Source organism: Rhinoderma darwinii, chromosome 2, assembly GCF_050947455.1.
Source record: "Rhinoderma darwinii isolate aRhiDar2 chromosome 2, aRhiDar2.hap1, whole genome shotgun sequence".
Classification (NCBI taxonomy): Eukaryota; Metazoa; Chordata; class Amphibia; order Anura; family Rhinodermatidae; genus Rhinoderma; species Rhinoderma darwinii.
Window position 1 is genome coordinate 420,230,644 of NC_134688.1, and position 20,124 is coordinate 420,250,767.

At 43.4% G+C, this 20,124-nt stretch overlaps 1 protein-coding gene and 1 long non-coding RNA gene across 3 annotated transcripts in view; one reads left to right on the forward strand and one right to left on the reverse strand.

Annotated features, from left to right (window-relative positions):
• LOC142743472 (uncharacterized) overlaps nt 1–18,074 on the reverse strand; it is a 30,764-nt gene extending 12,690 nt beyond the window's left edge. Inside the window, exons 1-2 of the long non-coding RNA XR_012881568.1 lie at nt 16,290–18,074; nt 15,568–15,625 (exon numbers count right to left, since the gene is read on the reverse strand). This is a non-coding gene — a long non-coding RNA (uncharacterized LOC142743472). The remainder of the gene's footprint in view (nt 1–15,567; nt 15,626–16,289) is intronic.
• Nucleotides 1–20,124, forward strand: part of RABGEF1 (RAB guanine nucleotide exchange factor 1) — a 49,684-nt gene that overhangs the window by 15,365 nt on the left and 14,195 nt on the right. The window contains exons 4-6 of one of the 2 annotated variants that reach the window (XM_075854260.1): nt 2,324–2,443; nt 14,326–14,492; nt 15,332–15,413. In XM_075854260.1, the coding sequence (XP_075710375.1) occupies nt 2,324–2,443; nt 14,326–14,492; nt 15,332–15,413 (369 nt within the window). The remainder of the gene's footprint in view (nt 1–2,323; nt 2,444–14,325; nt 14,493–15,331; nt 15,414–20,124) is intronic. The other variant, XM_075854259.1, reaches the window with a different exon arrangement.

The window sequence follows — 20,124 nt, forward strand, 5'->3', positions numbered from 1 at the left end:
ATGGGGTTTAATAAAGTAAAATACACATTGAATTAAGTTTTGGTAATTTTGGTTTGTTTAACACAAAAAAATTCAATTAAGATTAAAATTGCGAATCCTCTAAACGTTTGAAACAAAACCTAGATGTTATTTTTAGACCAAATTACACAGCCCTTAGATTAACACCAGTTCCAGTGACGAGGAGTTTCAAGTGGTGAAGAAAATACTTTGGAGACGTAGAATTCCAAATGGTATAATTTGCTCTAGTTAGGAAGGGACAAAAGCTTCCTAGTCGAAGGATGAGACCAGAATCACGCACAGTTTTGATGCAGTTTTTGTGCCATTTTTTAGGCTCCGTTTTTTGAGCCAATTCCAGAAATGGATCCATAAGGGAGGCGATGTATTGCCTTTCTTTTTTGTCCACTCCTGTGCTTGACTCAAAAAACTGAGCCAAAAACTGCATCAAAACTTTGTGTGTGATCCTGGCCTAAAGATACAATGCATTCGGAAGTCTTCAGACCTTTTCAAATTTTTCACATTTTGTTCTGTTGAGGTCTTGTGCTAAAACAAAATAAATTCAAGTTTTTCCTCCATCATTCTGCACATAATGACAAAGTGAAAACCGAATGTTCGGAATATTTGCACATTTATTAAAAATAAAAAAATAAAATATTGCATTGACATACCGTCAGTATTCCGACCATTTACTCAGTTGAAGCACCTTTGACAGCGATAACCGCCTCCAGTCTTCTTGGGTATGATGCCACAAGGTTTGCATACCTCGATTTGGGGATATTCTGCCATTCTTCTCTGCAGATCCTCTCAAGCTTTGTCAGGTTGGATGGGGACCATCAGTAGACCGCCACTTTCAGGTCTCTCCAGAGATGTACAATTGGGTTCAAGTCAGGGCTCTGTCTGGGCCACTCAAGGACATTCACAGAGTTCTCCCCAAGCAACTCCTGTGTTGTCTTGGCTGTGTGCTTAGGGTCATTGTCTTGTTGGAAGGTGAACCTCCGGCCCAGTCTGAGGTCCAGAGCACTCAGGATCAGGCTCTCATTAAGAATGTCTCTGTACTTCTCTCCATTCATCTGTCTTTCAAGCCTGACCAGTCTCCCTGTCCCAGCTGCTGAAAAACACCCCACAGCATGATGCTGCCACCACCGTGCTTCACTGTAGGGATGGTATTGGGCAGGTGATAAGGCGGTGCCCGGTTTTCCCCAGACATGACGCTTATAATTGAGGCCAAAAACTGCAATCTTGGTTTCATCAGACCACAGAATCTTGTGTCTCACAGTCTGAGAGTCCTTTAGATGCTTTTTTTGCTAACTCCAGGCGGGCTTTCATGTTTCTTTTACTGAGGAGAGGCTTCTTTCTGCCATAAAGACCAGATTGGTGGGGTGTCGTAGTGATGGTTGACCTTCTGAAAGATTCTCCCATCTGTACACAGGAACTTTGGAGCTCAGCCAGAGTGACCATTGGGTTCTTGGCCTTAGTAAGAGAGGTGACCATTCTCCCCAGATTACTTAGTTTGTTGGGGCGGCCAGCTAGCTCTGGGAAGAGTCGTGGTTGTTCCAAACTACTTCCTTTTAAGAATTATGGAGGCCACTGTGCTCTTGGGAACTTTCAGTGCAGCAGAAATGTTTTTGTACCTTTCTTCCGATCTGTACCTCCACACAATCCTGTCTCTGGGCTCTTTCCTCTTTATGGCTTGGTTTTTGCTCTGATATGCATTGTCAGTTGTGAGACTTTATATAGACAGGGGTGTGTCTTTCCAAATCATGTCCAATCAAGTACATTTTCCACAGGTGGACTCCAATCAAGGTGTAGAAACATTTAAAAGCTAATCTACAGAAATGGGAGACCCCCAAAGCGAAATTTCTAATGTCCTAGCAAAGGGTCTGAATACTTATGTCCTTTCAAAATCTGAATTTTTCATTTTGTCATTATGGGGTATTAAGTGCAGAGTGATGGGGGAACGTGATTTTTTTTCTTATTTTAGCACCAGGCCTCAACGTAACAAAATGTGAAAAAAGTGAAAGGGTCTGAAGACTTTCCGAATCCACTGTAAATGTATGGCTATCTGCTATCATTGTCATTGTGCCCAAATGATGCCAGTTCTAATGATAATTAGAGGAAGACAAACCAGAATCTGTTCTTACAGGTGACAGCTGCGTGGTGCTGCATGGTACTTTGTTGCTTTATTTTGCGTTTTCATGTTTTATTTATTTATTAATTTATCATAATTAACTTATTTTCCACATTTTATTTTTTCTGATCCTGATTTCTCCTCTGCCCATGTCATTTAACCTTTTTGGCTATCTGGTTATGTCCTGAAATAATTCAGATGATGAAGAAAAGTCTGGTAAACCGGTGCAGGCAGGAGGGAGGGACCGCAGCGCTGATATTCTCAGGGACCTCAAGGGTCTTTTTGTCCCTCCCTGGGAGCTATCCTCCCCTGCTGAAGGTAACATAGCTTAGCCAGTGCTACGTGCTTGATTTAGTGCATTGTCTCTGTTTTATATATAGCGGAGTGGAGTGTATCTGTGTTGAGCTCTTTAAAGTGAAGCCTCACCACGTCAAATGTTCAGTTTAAACGGTGTAAAATGTGATTCTTTACCTGCATTGTCGTTTTCAGTACTGCGCCCCACTCATAGCTGTGGTATGTCCACAAAACCCACTCCTTATAGGGAGCCTGAATTTCACCCCCTTTGAAGATCCCAAGAGCTACCACTTAGCAGAAACGGAAAGGATTGGATTAGTGATGGTTACCGCACTCTCCAAATGTCCCACTAAATAGAGCGCCCAAATTTTGTGCTGACATCGTCCCAGTTGGTAGCATTCAGTCTCCTCTATACAGCTAGTGATTGGGGTGAAGTTGCTAGAAGAAAGCTTTGCAGGGAACGGATGGCTATTACTATCCTAAATAGACTCATTTTACACTGATCAAATGGAACACATGAATAGGTAGAGCTTCACTATATAGCCGCTTTGCTTAGTTTTGCAAAAAAAAGCCTTTATTATGGAACATGCATTTAGCCGTTCGGTTTTAACATAAAATGCCTCTTATGTGTTAGTATACTGTAAAATAATGTGTCTGTGTGTTAGTGTGTAAAAGTGCTATACATACAACAGGCCCGCGTAATTTTCCTTATTAGCCTAATGACAGATTCTAACAATACTCCTATCATCTTTAAAAAGCACTCCAGAAAAATATATGTTTTTTGCCTATATAGTGCAGCATCGGCTATTATTAAAGAATAATGTAGAGGTTCTTGATAAATACCAATTTTAGTTGATGGGCCGTCGTCCAAATTGGCTACTTTTTCCCATCTAATGTGGCTTCTCCAAGGCTCTGTTCAGACCTGTGTCATTTCTGGTTCTTGTTCCGTCATACTAACAGAAAAAAAAAATTAACGGAAGTGCCCACCAACAGTTCCCGACTGAACGCATAAACATGGTTTGGTCGGGTTTCCGTTATTTAACCGGAGAAAATAGCGTTGCATGCAGTGCTATTTTCATCGGGATTTTTGAGGGAATCTGATGGAGCACCGTCTCATGTGCTTTCCTGCTGCCTACATTTCCCATTATGCTTATAGCGTTTCAGAGGCAGAAGGGGCGAAATCTCCTGTCTAAGTGCGAGCTCTTTCTCTGCTGAGTCCTATCTAAGTGCAGCAAGCGATAGAGCTTAGTGACATAGAACTATTGTCCTTCAGTAATAAAACTCCCCTAACTCACACGGCAGAGTCTCCAGTGTATTCTATGAAATGCAGCTTCACACTGCAATCTCTAGTGTATTCCTATGAGATGCAGTTTTACACGGCTCTCTCCTGCCTCATGCTTGTAAGAGCTAACAGAGAGAAACTTCAATCAATCACAAGCAGTATTCAGAAGCCTAGGATGATAAGAGAGTTATAAAACTCTCCTGACATACACTGCACACAAGACACATAGATATGGGAAAGGCAGAGTCCAATTCATTCCTATGAGATGCATTGGAGAGCAGTGTAAAGCTGCATTTCATAGAATACACTGGACTCTCTGCACACAGCATATAGTAGAGAAGTCTGTGTGAGTCAGGAGAGTTTAATAACATCTAATCATTGTATGGTCTTACCTACTATATCACTGCACTTCTGGTCCTTTAGCTGGGGCAGACATGATCTCTTCAGCAGCATTATACAGAAACAATGAAGGAGGAGCTTTGTGGGGAGGGAAGGTGCCTGAGCGCTTCTCAGAGGGATTCAATAGATGCTAATGTAATACTATAGTTTACAGGATGTCCTCCACACAGGGGATACTGACCCCCTGTCTACACAGGAGATCACGGTCTATATTCGTAGTCAGACTGGGGATCACATGACACTGCTGCCCATAATGAAAGAGTTTAAAATTTATGGATGCAACGGAGCTGAGGAAAATAAATTACACACCTAGAATATTGCCAGTGAGTTCTCATTATATGACCCAAAAAACGGTTCCTAGGGTTCCTCTTTAAGCTGTAGTGAGAGGTTACCCCCTTAGAAGCTTTATAGTGTCCGGTGATAATGTGAGAACACATGTGCACGTCTCTGCAACTTACACAACACAAATCCAACAGTCAGCAGTGACTCTTTCTACGGTGGATTCCATATACCGACAAACCGGCAGACTTCCAGTAAAATGGTTATATCACAAAGTACCATCATCTGATATGTTTTCCCTAAAGTGGCTACTACAGGGTAAATGTAGCATTACATTGCTACGACCATATAATGCATGGATGGGCCAAGCCTGCTAGACCAGGAGCTGCCGTTACATAGCTGCTCTCCATCCTCGCTCCGAGAGGACCCCCCCCCCCATAACATACAAAGGTATCTAATAGGACATATGGACAGGGGCTGTCATCGTGAGCCACAACTTTTAGGCCCCATGCACACGACCGTATCCATGTGCACGGCCGTGATTTTCGGGTCGGCCGGCCTCGGACTGTCAGCCGCGCGCCACCCGCAAATCGCGGGGCATGCACATGGCCGCGGCCATTATTTTCAATGAGCCCAGACCGCAGAAGACGGCCGTAATAAGACAGGTCCGTTTCTGCGTTGCGGGCTCCCGGGCCATGCACGGACCGTAAAAACTACGGTCGTGTGCATGGCCCCATAGAAATGAATGCGGCCGCAATTCTCCCGTGGATTTTCGGGCGAATTGCGGCCGCAAAAGCACGTTCGTGTGCATGGGGCCTAAAACATGAAACAGATTTAAATCCTTAGGATATGTTTGTAGGCATGCTGCATACAGTGGAGGAAATAAGTATTTGATCCCTTGCTGATTTTGTAAGTTTGCCCACTGTCAAAGACATGAACAGTCTAGAATTTTTAGGCTAGGTTAATTTTACCAGTGAGAGATAGATTAAATAAAAAAAAATAACATTGTCAAAATTATATATATTTACTTGCATTGTGCACAGAGAAATAAGTATTTGATCCCTTTAGCAAACAAGACTTAATACTTGGTGGCAAAACCCTTGTTGGCAAGCAGAGCAGTCAGACATTTTTAGTAGTTGATGATGAGGTTTGCACACATGTTAGATGGAATTTTGGCCCACTCCTCTTTGCAGATCATCTGTAAATCATTAAGATTTCGAGGCTGTCACTTGGCAACTCGGATCTCCAGCTCCCTCCATAAGTTTTCGATGGGAATAAGGTCTGGAGACTGGCTAGGCCACTCCATGACCTTAATGTGCTTCTTTTTGAGCCACTCCTTTTTTGCCTTGGCTGTATGTTTCGGGTAATTGTCGTGCTGGAAGACCCAGCCACGAGCCATTTTTAATGTCCTGGTGGAGGGAAGGAGGTTGTTACTCAGGATTTGACAGTACATGGCTCCATCCATTCTCCCATTGATGCGGTGAAGTAGTCCTGTGCCCTTAGCAGAGAAACACCCCCAAAAGATAATGTTTCCAACTCCATGCTTGACAGTGGGGACGGTGTTCTTTGGGTCATAGGCAGCATTTCTCTTCCTCCAAAAACGGCGAGTTGAGTTAATGCCAAAGAGCTCAATTTTAGTCTCATCTGACCACAGCACCTTCTCCCAATCACTCTCAGAATCATCCAGATGTTCATTTGCAAACTTCAGACGGGCCTGTACATGTGCCTTCTTGAGCAGGGGGACCTTGTGGGCACTGCAGGATTTTAATCCATTACGGCGTAATGTGTTACCAATGGTTTTCTTGGTGACTGTGGTCCCAGCTGCCTTGAGATCATTAACAAGTTCCCCTCGTGTAGTTTTCGGCTGAGCTCTCACCTTCCTCAGGATCAAGGATACCCCACGAGGTGAGATTTTGCATGGAGCCCCAGATCGATGTCGATTGACAGTCATTTTGTATGTCTTCCATTTTCTTACTATTGCACCAACAGTTGTCTCCTTCTCACCCAGCGTCTTACTTATGGTTTTGTAGCCCATTCCAGCCTTGTGCAGGTCTATGATCTTGTCCCTGACATCCTTAGAAAGCTCTTTGGTCTTGCCCATGTTGTAGAGGTTTAGAGTCAGACTGATGAATTGAGTCTGTGGACAGGAGTCTTTTATACAGATGACCATGTAAGACAGCTGTCTTTAACCCCTTAATGATCGGGCCATTTTGCACGTTAATGACCAAGGATTATTTTTTGTTTTTTCACGGTCGCATTCCAAGAGTCGTAACTTTTTTTTTATTCCGTCGACATAGCCGTATAAGGGCTTGTTTTTTGCGGGACGAGTTGTATTTTGTAATTGTACCATTTTTAGATGCTTATAACATATTGATTAACTTTTATTAACTTTATTTTAGGAGAGAATTGAAAATAAGCAGCTATTCCAGCATTAATTTTCACGTTATAAGTTTATGCAGCGTAAATAACATGTTAACTTTATTCTGTGGGTCGGCACGATTACAGGGATACCAAATATGTAAAGGTTTTATATGTTTTTCCTACGTTTGCACAATAAAAACCCTTTTAGAAAAAAATTACTTGTTTTTGCATCGCCGTATTCCAAGAGCCGTAACGTTTTTATTTTTCCGTCGATGTGGCCGTACGTGGGCTTGATTTTTGCGGGCCAATGTGTAGTTTTTATTAGTACTATTTTGGGGTACATAGGACTTATAGATTAACTTTTATTTTATTTTTTATGGGGGGAATGGGAGAAAAGAGAGAATTTTGACGTTGTTTTTTGCGTTTTCTTTGGACGCCGTTCATCCGGCGGTTTAATTAATGTGTTCATTTTATTGGTCAAGTTGTTACGATCGCGGGGATACCATATATGTGTATGTGTGATTTGTTTTGACCGTTTTACTAAATAAAACCACTTTTTGGGCCAAAAAAGTAGTTTTATTTGACTTTGACTGTAATTATTTTTATTTTTTTTTCACAAACTTTATTTAACTGTTTTACATTTTTTTTTTTTAGTCCCACCAGGGGACTTCACTATGCGATGTGCCGATCGCATATATAATGCTTTGGTATACTTAGTATACCAAAGCATTATTGCCTGTCAGTGTAAAACTGACAGACAATCTGTTAGGTCATGCCTCCGGCATCGCCTAACAGGCAGATGCTGAAGGCAGACCTGGGGGTCTTTGTTAGACCCCCGGCTGTCATGGAAACCCGACTGTGACCCGCGATTTGTTTGCGGGGGCGCCGATCGGGTGACAGAGGGAGCTCCCCCCTCTGTCAAACACATTAAATGCCGCTGTCACTATTGACAGCGGCATTTAATGGGTTAAACTGCCGGAATCGGCACGCGCTTCGATTCCGGCAGTTGCAGCAGGAGCCAGGCTGAGTATAACAGCCGTGCTCCTGCCGCTGATCGCGTGGGTACAGTCTCAGTACCCGCGCCATCACAGGACGGATATATCCGTCCTCCTGCGCGAACTAGCAGCTGCTGAGGACGGATATATCCGTCCTTCGGCGTTAAGGAGTTAATGCAGGCACCAAGTTGATTTGGAGCGTGTAACTGGTCTGGAGGAGGCTGAACTCTTAATGGTTGGTAGGGGATCAAATACTTATTTCTCTGTGCACAATGCAAATAAATATATATAATTTTGACTATGTGATTTTCTTTTTTTTTTTTAATATAATCTATCTCTCACTGGTAAAATTAACCTAGCCTAAAAATTCTAGACTGTTCATATCTTTGACAGTGGGCAAACTTATAAAATCAGCAAGGGATCAAATACTTATTTCCTCCACTGTATGTGGCTATGTGAAGCATTATGTACAGCCTAGGCCTCATGCACACGACCGTATCCGCAAATACGGACCGTAAATACGGTTCCGTATTGCTTTATAATCATCAGCAAATTATCAGCAACGTACCCATTTCTGCTGAATGGTATCCACAAATACGGTCCGTAGTGCATCCGTATATACGGATCCGCAAAAAAAAAGATGCCTGCTTGATAGGAATTCCCCTTTGTGTTGCTTAGCAACACTTCTGTATTTGCGGATGGCAATCCGTATTTGCGGACGCACCTCCGTAGCCATCCGCAATTTTGGCTTCCCCCATAGACTTCTAAGGAGGAATCTCTGCCGCAATTGCGGACCAAGAACGTACATGCTCCATAATTCCTGGCACAGTTCTGCGGCACGGACACTCATCCGTAGTGATACGGAAAGGTATCCGCGTTCAATGAAAGCGAAGTGGTCCGTTTTTGCGGTCCGCAAAAAAGGAAGGTTTTTTACGGTCGTGTGCATGGGGCCTAAGGCCCCATGCACCCGAACGTGCTTTTGCGGCCGCAATTCCCCAGAAAATCCACGGGAGAATTGCGGAACCATTCATTTCTATGGGGCCATGCACACGACCGTGTTTTTTACGGTCTGTGCATGGCCCGGGTCTGGGCTCATTGAAAAAAAATGGCATTGCCCGCGATTTGCTTGCGGTTGACTGTCCGCTGCCGGCCGACCCACAAATCACGGGCGTGCACATGGCTACGGTCGTGTGCATGAGGCCTTAGTGGATATATTTTCACCTTACCCTGTTAGGTGGTAGGGGCGTTTGTTGACCCTTTAGTGACCAGCCAATTTTGGGCCTTAACGAGTGATTGCACTTTAATTAAACTTTTTTAAAATGTCATAGAGACATATCAAACGTTTTGATTCGTGGGGTCCGGGTGCTGAGACCTCCACTTCTGCTGAAACTAAGGTGCAGAAGCGCTCCGCTGAGCACTTTGCACCTTCAGCTGCGATCAGTGCTCCTCGACAGCCTAAAAAAACTGCTCACATAGATATTCTATGGAAACCATTTTCAGGCTGTCGGTGAGCACTGATCACAGCCGAAGGTGCAAATCACTCAGCTGAGCGCTTCTGCACCTTAGTTTCAGCAGCGGTGGGGATCAGCACCCGGACCCCACCAATCCAAACTTTTGATATGTCTCTATCTATGACATTTCAAAAGTTTGATGAAAGTGTAGTCACTCAAATATCCAAGCAACTATTATATTTATTTTTCTTTCTGTTTTTTTTTTCCATTTCAAGAGCCATAACTTTTTTAAATTTTTCCACTCTTGGGTGGTGCAATAAAAATTTTTGGTTCGACATGGCTATGTTTTGCGGGATGACTTGTAGTTTTCATCTGTACAATTTTGGGGTATATTTGACTTTTTGAACGCTTTTATTTTTAAATGTGGGATTAACAGAAAAGAGCAATCCTGGCATTGTTTTTATTTATTTTTTCGTTCAGCGTTCACCGTCCGGGTTAAGTAACGTGATAGTTTGGGCTGTTACTGATATGGCGATACCAATTATGTGAAGGTTTTTTTCAGTTTTTTTTTTTTTTTTACTTTTTTTGTTATCAATTTTATTTATCTTTTTTAAGGAATAATTTTTTTTTTTTTTGAGTCTCACTATGGAACTTGACTGCGATTGTTTGATCACTTTTATAATACACTGAAGTATTTCTGTATTGTAATGTCTGACGCCTGTCAGTGTGAAACTGACAGGCATTCTACTAGGCAAACAATGTTGGCAGACCTGGGGGCCTTTGTTAGGGTAAGGCCACACGGTGCGGTCACGGTGCGTTTATGTTGCGTTTTTAAATTGCAGCAAGTCATTTTTCAATAGAAGTCAATGGTGCAATATTTGTTATGGACAGACGGCTGCTATTATATTACAATGTGTTTTTTATGCGGTTGAATTCATCTTCATAATGTCCGACCGCATGCGGTCAATGACCGCACTGCCAAAGTTGTTGCTGAACTGCTTGCGTTTTTGCGAACAGTTCTGCAATGCCTTGTAATGAACTATATACAGGAAGCACCTAACAATCTTCAACACGGGTGAAAACTATGTCCATAAACTATGTGCGTAAAAAAACGCAACAAAACTGCAGCATTATAGAGACAAAAAACTCATGCAGTTGACCGAATGCGGTTTTCAAACGCAACAAAACCACGTCAACGACGCACCGTGTGGCCTTACCCTTAAGCCCCCGGCTGCCATGGGAACTATCGGCATCCTGCAATCGCTTCACTGGCTCCCTTCGAAATCGCGTAGATAGCGCGGTTGCTATTGATAGTGGCATCCAAGGGGGTTAAAGGGCCAAGATCGGAGGAAACCCAGATTTCGGCCGTTAGAGTAGGAGCCCAGTTGTCATTAGACAGCCCGGGAACAGCACTACCGGGGTTATGACACAAGACTGTGAAATGGCGTTGCAGTAGCATAAGTACCCTAAATGACCACCATAAAAAGGGGTATTGGTGATCAATAAGGGGTTAAAGAGCTTGTCATATCAGGACAACCTTTTTTTTATTTGGCAACTCCTAGCCCTTGGCATTCAGCAGAAGCTGCAGCTGTGTAAACGTAACACGAATGGGTGAACATGTAATGTCCTCCAGAGTAGAAGTTGATCTTTCCAGTGGTCCTCTACTATAGCGAACTGAGCCTAGAATCCAACAATAGACACCCCTCGGCCTGTTAAGACAACCTTTTTAAAGGGGTTCTCGGCTTCGAACAATCCCTTCTTCCTAGAAAGGTCCTTCAACTGATGGCTGGGGATCACAGCAGGGGGATAATTTGTGATCTACTTATTGTTAAAGTCCGTGGGGGAAACATGGCAGTAAGTGTTTAATTTTCCCTGCAGCGCCACTACAGGGGAAATTAAGCATTACACAGTGCCCTTTAAATCAATGGGTTTTCTATGTAATGCAGGACTGGACAGGTCCTCCATAGCGAGAGGCTCTCTTTGTAACCGCTTTCCACTCTAGCCAAGAGATTAGGATTCTGAATAGGGGACCGCTATTGTCCAAACTTGATAACCCCTTTAAATAACAACTACCAAATGTTATATTTTTTTATGTCATCTGAATGTTGGGCCTCATGCACATGAGCGTGAATCACGTCCATGTGACAGCTGTTAAAACAACGGCCGTCACACGGACTCGTGCATTTCAATGTGGCCGTTCACACGACCGTTGTTTTAACGGAGCGTGTGAACGCTCCGTTGAAAAATAGAACATGTCCTATTATAGTGCGTGTCACGCATCCCTCCATAGACTGTAGTCTGTGGGGGATCCATTACAACGCGTCCCGCACGGGTCCACCTCGAGGTGGGCTACGCTATATACTGTTTGCAGTGTCTGTGTTTTTTGCATGTGCTATTCCTGACATTTAGGCTATGTTCACACGGAGTATTTTGGGGGAGGAATATCTGCCTCAAAATTCCGTTTGGAAATTTGAGGCAGATTTTCCTCTCCCTGCACGCCGATTTTCGCGCCGTTTTTCGCCCGCGGCCATTGAGTGCCGCGGGCATAAAACAGCGCGACATACGCTTTCTCTGCCTCCCATTGAAGTCAATGGGAGGTCAGAGGCGGAAGCGCCCGAAGATAGGGCATGTCGCTTCTTTTTCCCGCGAGGCAGTTTTACTGCTCGCGGGAAAAAGACGCCGACGCCTCCCATTGAAATCAATGGGAGGCGTTCTCGGGCCGTTTTTGCCGAGTTTTGCGACGCGGTTTCTGCGTCCAAAAACTTGCCAAAATACTCCGTGTGAACATAGACTTAATTCCCTGCTCTTTTTTTTTTTTTTTTTGTTTTCCATTCCTTTCTTCATTTATCACTTGTTTTATTCATTCTGTGTTTTAATGTCATTGTCCTATTTTACTTTATAACCCCTCCATTGACATACAAGTGCTTTATGACAAGCTCAGAGGTGGGTGCATAATAATGTGTGTGTCTATGTGTTTCAACCTTGTGCTTGTGTCGCTTATTATTGTACTTGGACTATGTTCACATCTACCTGTGGTTTAATCTACTTTAGTAGTATCAAACCTTGTGAAAGGACGCGTTTCAGCTACTTCTGCAAAATCATCCACTATGAGAAATAATAACATTTTGGCTGAGCTGCAATATCACAAACAGCCCATGAACATGAGCGGCGCCGCTTCTTGAAGAAAGCAGGCGGGTGGTTCGAATATGCAGCTTCTTTAAGTTATAGTCAGTGTACATCAGTGCCGTCACTTCAATCTCTATATGGTCAGTGTGGTTACATTCAGTGCATTGCAGCAATAAACTAACCCCCCCCCCCCCCCCAAAAAAAAATGCTTCAATGATGAATGATGTTTGTGTATTCCATGAACGTTAGGTCCCCTTCACATATGCCCAGCAATTCGGTTTTGTTTCCACCTGGCATGGCATAGACATGGGAGCAGTTGTGGCATCCTAAGCATCAGCTGTTATGCCAGCGGGGTCTCCCAGCCTTATTCCTCCCATCTTCTCTCCAGTGCCGCCTTCGTCCTTATGGCATCCCGTACACCGTAAGATCTTGTGCTAGGTGGCATGTCAACGGTGACTAGAACGAAGGCCGTACTACAGCAACTGCCATAGACTGGATAACTAAAGTGACGATCCTTGCCCAAGTTTAATATCTAAACTGTAATAACCAGAGCTGTTGGGAAATTGACTTCATGCCTATATTATGCTAGACATGGAGCGTCACTGTATTTTGGATTGAAGGTTGTGAGTTCTAGGTGGGGATGACTTATTTTACGTAATAAGGCAATCGTGTGAAATGTGCTTGTAAAAGTCACTTTTCCAATAAAATAGTTTTAGGGGGTATTACAGTTTCAATAAATAAAGGTTATTCTTTGTACAATGAAAAGTTATTTTCTGCATAATTACCTTGAGGTTTCAAGACCTCTGCTTTGTAGTTATTCAATAGAAATCTTCATTGTTTGGAGGGAAGCTGTCACCAGGTGTATGCTGCCCTATCTGGGGTCAGCATAAGGTAGGGACAGGGACCTGGATTCCAGGGCTGGTTTACTTTGTAATATTTCGTAGTTTTCATAAAGTCACCATTTATCTTCTGCGACGTCAGCTGAGCGAATTCATGAGCTGCGATCACCCCTCCCCCTCAGCCCGCTGCTAATTGAAAGATTTTGTTTTTCCACACTGTGCATAGGCAGAAAGCTCTTAATCAACGAGGGTTGGGCAGGGGGTGATGACTCCAGAGCCAGCGCACATCATTGAGAGAGAAAGTGACTTTATGAAAACTACTGAATATTGTAAAGTAAGCGACCCAGTGCTGGAATCCAGGACTCATTGTGCCCTCAGGTAGGGCGGCATTCACAAGACAAAGCTCTTATATTTGTACTGTAACGAGCGCTACACCTGTGTGATCATCACATGACCCGAGTGGATTTTTATGTTGTGTAAGTAAACAATGGAGGCTCCTATGGAATGACTGTAAGCTAGTTTGAAAACCATTTTGATTATACAAAGAATAACCTTTATTTGTTTGTTGGACCAGTGATACCCCTTTGATTCGTATAGTTTGGTTGTGTTTCCTTTTTTAATAGAACAGTTATCGTGTTCGAACAGTTATTTGAAAGTCATGGAATAGTATTTACAGTGTCATGATGTATAAGCGTGTAATCTGCTGTGCAATTATAATGAAGTGCTGTAATGGTCAGACTTTGCGCTCAGCATATTGGACACTCTATTCAAAAGGGTATTCAGAGATCCCAAGAAAACTAACCAACAGGAGAAAATGTCCTAAAACCACAAAAGAACTAATGCTAACCTAATAAACCCGCCGCCCCTTTGTTTTAAAGTGTGAAATTTGACTTGAAACTTCATACCAGCTAATTAAACCTAGAAAAAAAGTGCCAAGTGATTGTTAAATGTGTTAGAAGTGACATCCATAAGAGAGAGAGAACTATTTTGCATATTTTTCCCAGGGAGCATTGCGACTCCTTACCAACTGGATCTCCACAATGAGAATCGGTACCTTCCAAGTTCTGTAATTTATGGATCAATGTTTTACACTATCAATCAAAATGAATTCATTTAAGGTATTGTTCTCAAAGGTCACACTAAAATGTTTTCAATGTTATTTTTTTGAAAATAGATATGAAAGAAACGAAAGCTCCCAGCCCTTCTCTCACTCGCCAGTACAGCATTGAGACTGATCGGGTATCTAAAGATTTTATTGAGTTTTTAAAAACCTACCAGAAAGCAGGAATTGATGTCTACAAACAGTGCAAAATCTTCTTAGAAGCCGTAAACCACAAGAAGGTATCTGGATCTTTTGTCTTTTCAGCTCTGACACATCTACATCTGTGTATTTTAGGTGGTCACATTTATACATAAGCCAATTATACAACCCATTCCTCACGATTAGTAGTCATAACTTTTATATATATATATATCTCACTTAGTATAATTGCAAGTTCTCGGCATTTCACTCCATAGAGGGATTTGACAATTGTAATAACAATATTACCAGGCTCTGCTCTTGTTGATCGCTAATATCTTTATGGCCGGGGCAATAAAAGTAGGCTATGATCGTATTAATGCAGCCGGCTTAGATCGCAGTGCGATATTGTGTGTAATGGATTCATATGGGGTCACAAGAAATTGCATTTGTATGCTGTATTTTTGTGGTTTATTGTAAATCACATGCAATTTATTCCCCACAGTGTTCTATTAAAGTGGTTGTCTAATCACAGACAACCTAACTTCAATATGAGAGCCAACACTGCAACCAGCTGATCGCTCCCGTTCCAACTCCTAGGGCACACGTGATAGATGATTTCATATGTTTACAAACCTTTGCTTGAAAGCTATTTGTACATAAACCCTCAGATGGTTAAACTAAAATGAGAGAGTGATCTGGGTCCTATCACAGGGAAAAAATGTAAACTCGTATACTTCACGCGACTAAACGCCTCTACTAGGTGTACCCGATATCCTACATGTATTGTATGACACCTTTAGGGCTAGAATCACCAGAGAATCTAAGTGCCCTCTCTGCTACATGGACTGCTGATCATTAAAAAAATGTGTAGATTTTCCCATATAAAAGGTCAAGTTAATTTTCATACATTTTTCTGCTGTTTCTTTTCTTTATCCAGGAGTCAAACATTGATGAGTTGTCTGAATTCACTCAGGACTTTTACCAGAACACCGCAGACAAGCTGCAGATGTATTGGAAAGGTAATGTCATTCTTAGAATCTGCTCAGCACTCCAAAGTAGAAAAGCAAACTTTTTATTTTTATATATAATATATATATATATATATATATATATATATATATATGCTGATGAAGCCGAATACATATAGTTCTATAAAGGCAAGTTCACACCTACCTGTAGACATTCGTGGTGTGTGCTGCCTCGCCACAGAAATATCGCACAGTAGATCAAACTGCAGATGCCCGCAGATAGATGGAAAAAAGTGTGAATACAAGCAATTAAAGCCGCCACATGTGAAACATACACAATTATTGTATCAACAATGTAGTCTGAAATGCATACTAAGGATATTCATTGTCATCCGTGATTTCTCGTTAATCGTTGGGGTCACAGCACAATGGATATATGCTCCTGCCTCTATGAGGCGACACTAGATAGAAAAGGGTTTTGACTCAAACCAGGCCGTACCCTTCCCATAGAAACTGGTGAATTTTAGTTTTTAGCCTAGTGCCATAGGAGGTAGACATAACCTGATACTCAAGTCTGCTGCTATTTTTTTATTTTAGTTTTATTTATTTTCTCCCCATAGCTGCAGGTGGGTTTTTAGCATGTTCAGTTTGTCCACCACTTTCATGACGCAGTCTACGATTTCTCTCTCCGCCGGGCAACTTAATTTATGGTTTCTGCTTGGGTAAATGGAATGCCTGTACCCCACTATATGTGCAGGGTTAATGAGGAGGTGACGCTGCATGCACCCGGAGAAGTGTAAATATGTTCCCTTCCCCCTCTTTTTTTCTTCTGTCTGGAGTGCTGTGAGTCCCTTCTCTAGGGGCTGTTACTTATTGGGAAGTGATTCCTTCTCTCGGGGCGTTTCTAGGGGTTTAGTCCTTACTTACTAATCTCTGGAGCATTGTTTCCGGTCCTTTGCTGGCCATTCGCCCCGCCATTGCTGCAGCCTGGCTTTTCTAGCGCCCCACTTGTGTCTGGCCTAGGCCTCATGTGTTTGTTTCATTTTGGGTCCGCCCCAGCCTGTCAGGTGTTGCTTTTCAACCTATGGCCTCCCTCCTTGTGTCTGCTCTTGATTGGAGGAAGATCTTCTTAGGAGGCGGGGATGGGTCAGGGCAGAGGTCTCCTGAACCTGAGCTCCATTTTCAAAGCGGACTTGAGGACTTCATCTCTACTGCAACTTATTTTCTGGTGCAATCCTTCTCCTGCCTTCACCCACAGGAGTACAAGGGTCTGGTAGGCTAGCCTTTTTTAGTTGTATTTTTTTGTTTCTTGTTTTTCCCCAGGGATTCATTTTCTTCTCCAGACATTACTGTTTATTTATTCTCCCCTTCTGTCTTCTCCTCAGGAGGATGTTACCAAGCAGCCTATACAGGTGTGCAAGGTTTCTTTTTATTCCTTTGGCGGTTGTAATATAAAATTGACTTGCATCCAGCCTACTCCATTCAGCCCGCAGTGCTTGCGATCCAGGGCCCCTCTGATGGCTCCCACCTGGGGATGTGGCACACCCTGAATGGCCGATGTCTTTTGCTCAAGCCCCAGTTGACCTTTCCCGGCTATCTCGTTGCAGTCTTCAATTATCAGGTTGCCTCTAGTGTGGATCAGTCTCTTTCCTCACAGGTGTCTTCCGATTCAGAGTCAGAACAAGAATCGCAGTCGTCAGCTGCCATGCAGGAGTTAATATGTGCTGTAAGAGCCACTTTGCAAGTAGGAGATGATCCCATCTCCCCTTCTCAGGAGTAAGCGTCCTTACAGCGCCAGCGGTGCCGCGAGTCATGTTACTGGAAGCATTCAGACAGGTTTTTGGTTGTTTCTATACGCACATGTACTTTGTTTGTTGAGGCGGTTTCTCTCAGCGACCCTTTGGATAAGAGGTTGGATTTTTTAATTAAATCTGTTTTTGTGGCTGCAGGTGTCCGGTTTTTTGCATCCACCAGGGTTAGTAAGGCCTGCTCAGCGAGGGGGTTGCAGCTGCATTGTCGCATTCTATCAGCAGCGCTGCAGCAGGGGTTAACTGAACTCGCCTCTCAGGTTATCCATGCTTCCAAGTTTCTTTTTGAGACAGCCCATTTCATTGCCTGTGTTTCTGTTAATTTTATTGCCATTTGGCGCTCGGTTTGGCTGAGATCAAGCGTCTAAGAAGGATTTGGACCGCCTTCCCTTCGTGGTAAGAGTTCTTTTTTTTTTTTTTTTTACCTCAGAACCACCATCCCCGTATGCAGCCATCTCTCTGGTTGCGCTGTTTTTTCTTTCTTCCTAGTCTCTTTGCAGATTTAATTTCATTCTTTCAGACCAGGCAGGAGGACAAACCAGACCAACAATTCCAAAAAACAATCTTTCAAGCCTAGACCTGCTTGGCAGCCGCTGCCAGACCCTAGATGTCTCCCTTTAACGAGACACTTTCCGCATGAAGGTGTCTCTTTGCTCGCGCCGGATGTCTGAGTGGTGGGAAAACTGGATGACACCTGTGTTTGAGAAGTGGTGTCTATAGGATACAAGATAGTGTTTTGTTTTTTTTTAAAGCTTCCTCCTGTAAATTTCTCTCTATTCTGCCTTGCACTCCGGATCGAGCTTTTGCTTTTTTCCAGGTAGTTCATTCCTTTCTTCTTTCCCTTCTCCTGTGGAAAGTATTGCCCCAGTTCCTCAACTGGGTTCTACTCAAATGTTTTTATAGTTCTTAAAGAGGCTCTGTCAGCATCATATGTCAGCATCATACACTTCTATTCACAACGCCCAGCTAGTAAAACAAGTAAACACGCCCAGATGTTACAAACACAATACACGCCCAGTTGGTAATAAGAGAAAACACGCCCAGTTGTCCAATAGAAAGTCTCATTTGCATAAATATAAAATTGCTCATAACTTTCAAAAAATCCAAATGTTTCCGTTATCTACATTGCAGCGCCGATCACATGCAATAGGAGATAGGGATTTGATAATCTGGTGACAGAGCCTCTTTAAGTAGAACGGGTCTCTTCGTCCACTCCTGAACTTAAAGGAGGTTTCCAGTCCCAAAAATTGATGGCCCATCATCCGGATCTGACTACCGGCACCCCCGTTAATCAGCTGTTTTGAAGGGGCCGCAGTGCTCATACGCTGCTTCCCCTTCATTTCTACTATTCACACTGTGAATCGCAGACACACTTGTAGCAGCGGTTCACAATATTACAGCCTTCTCCCATTCACTTCAATGGGAGAATGCTGTAATAGTGTGAACTGGCGCTACAAGTGTGTCGGCGATTCACAGTGTGAGCGGTAGAAATGAAGGAGAAGCAGCGCTCGTACGAACACTGCAGCCTCTTAAAAACAACTGATCAGCAAGGGTGCCTGGAGTTTTGGGGAATGCTACTTAACACTGGGACAGCAAGGGTCTTTCTTCTGGTGGACGAGGTAGCCTCCATTCGAACCGAGGTGGCTCTTTTTCGCCAGGACGCTTCTTTATTTATTTTTGCATGCAAGTGCTGGGCAGAATGGTGTCGACCTTCAAGGTGGTTCCATATGCACATTTCCACTCCATGTCTCTCTAGAGGGCTAATCTTTCATGCTGGGACAAGTATCAGGACTCGCTAGACAAATTGATTCTCTGGTGCGTCAGAAGTTGCGATGGTGACAGATCTCTCTGTCCATTTTAATGTGTCTGTCTTTTCCTCCACTCCAGTGGACGGTATAGGGTGAAGATTTCAGTCCTCCCGTAGTTCTCGGAACTTGGTTGGAGGAAGAAAGGTCCTTGGAGATAAACCAGTTGAAATTAAAGGCAATTTTCCAAGCCCTCTCTCACTGGATTCTTCCTATTCATGATCGGCCGGTCAAGGTTCAGACCAACAACTACACGGCGGGCATCTAGCCCACCAGGGCGTCACCAGGAGTCGGGTGACTTTGGAAGCCTCTTGGATCCTACTGTGGGCGGAGCAATATATTCCAGTGCTGTCAGCGGTCCACATACCAGGAGTGGACAATTGCCCACAGATTTTCTCCGCCAAGAAATGCTAGGGGTATTTAATCAACTTTGCCAGAGGTAGGGCTATCTAGATGTGGATCTCTTTGCGTCCCGTTTCAACCACAATGTTCTGACCTACGTGGTCAGGGCACAAAATCCTAGGGCTGTTGGGTTCTTTCTCCTATATCTCTTCCCTCTATTTCTACTCTTGCCCAAACCGCTCAAGAGACTCAGGGGGGAGGGTATTCCTACGATTCTGGTGGCTCTGGACTGGCCTCGCCGTTTTTGGTACACAGATCAAATCTACCGTATCGCGGATGTGCCATGACGTTTTCCGCTTTTTCCTGACTTCCTTCAAGGGCCACTATTCACCCTGCTTTATCTCCTTTCCATTTAATGGCGGGGCTGTTGAAGCCAAGGTTCTGAGAGTTTGTGGTCCCTCTAAGTCAGTCATCCAGATAATGTTAAAGGCCAGAAAACCTTAATCAGTCAAGGTGTACCACCATACGTGGAAGGCTTATTTCCGCTGGTGTGAGCATAATAATGGGAATGGGCTTTACATTGCCTTGATTTGGCTAGAGGAGTCCGAATCTATCTGGTTGCGACAAAGTCCTTTCGGCGCTTAGATTACTTTTTCTTTATTTTGATATGCCTGAAGGGCAACTATTACGTGTTGGATTCGCCCTGTGATCTTGGAAACCCATCGGTCCAGAGGTATAGTTTCTCCCCTTCAGATTACTGCCCATTCGACAAAGCTGTTTGTGTCTCCTGAGCGCCACAGCATCAAG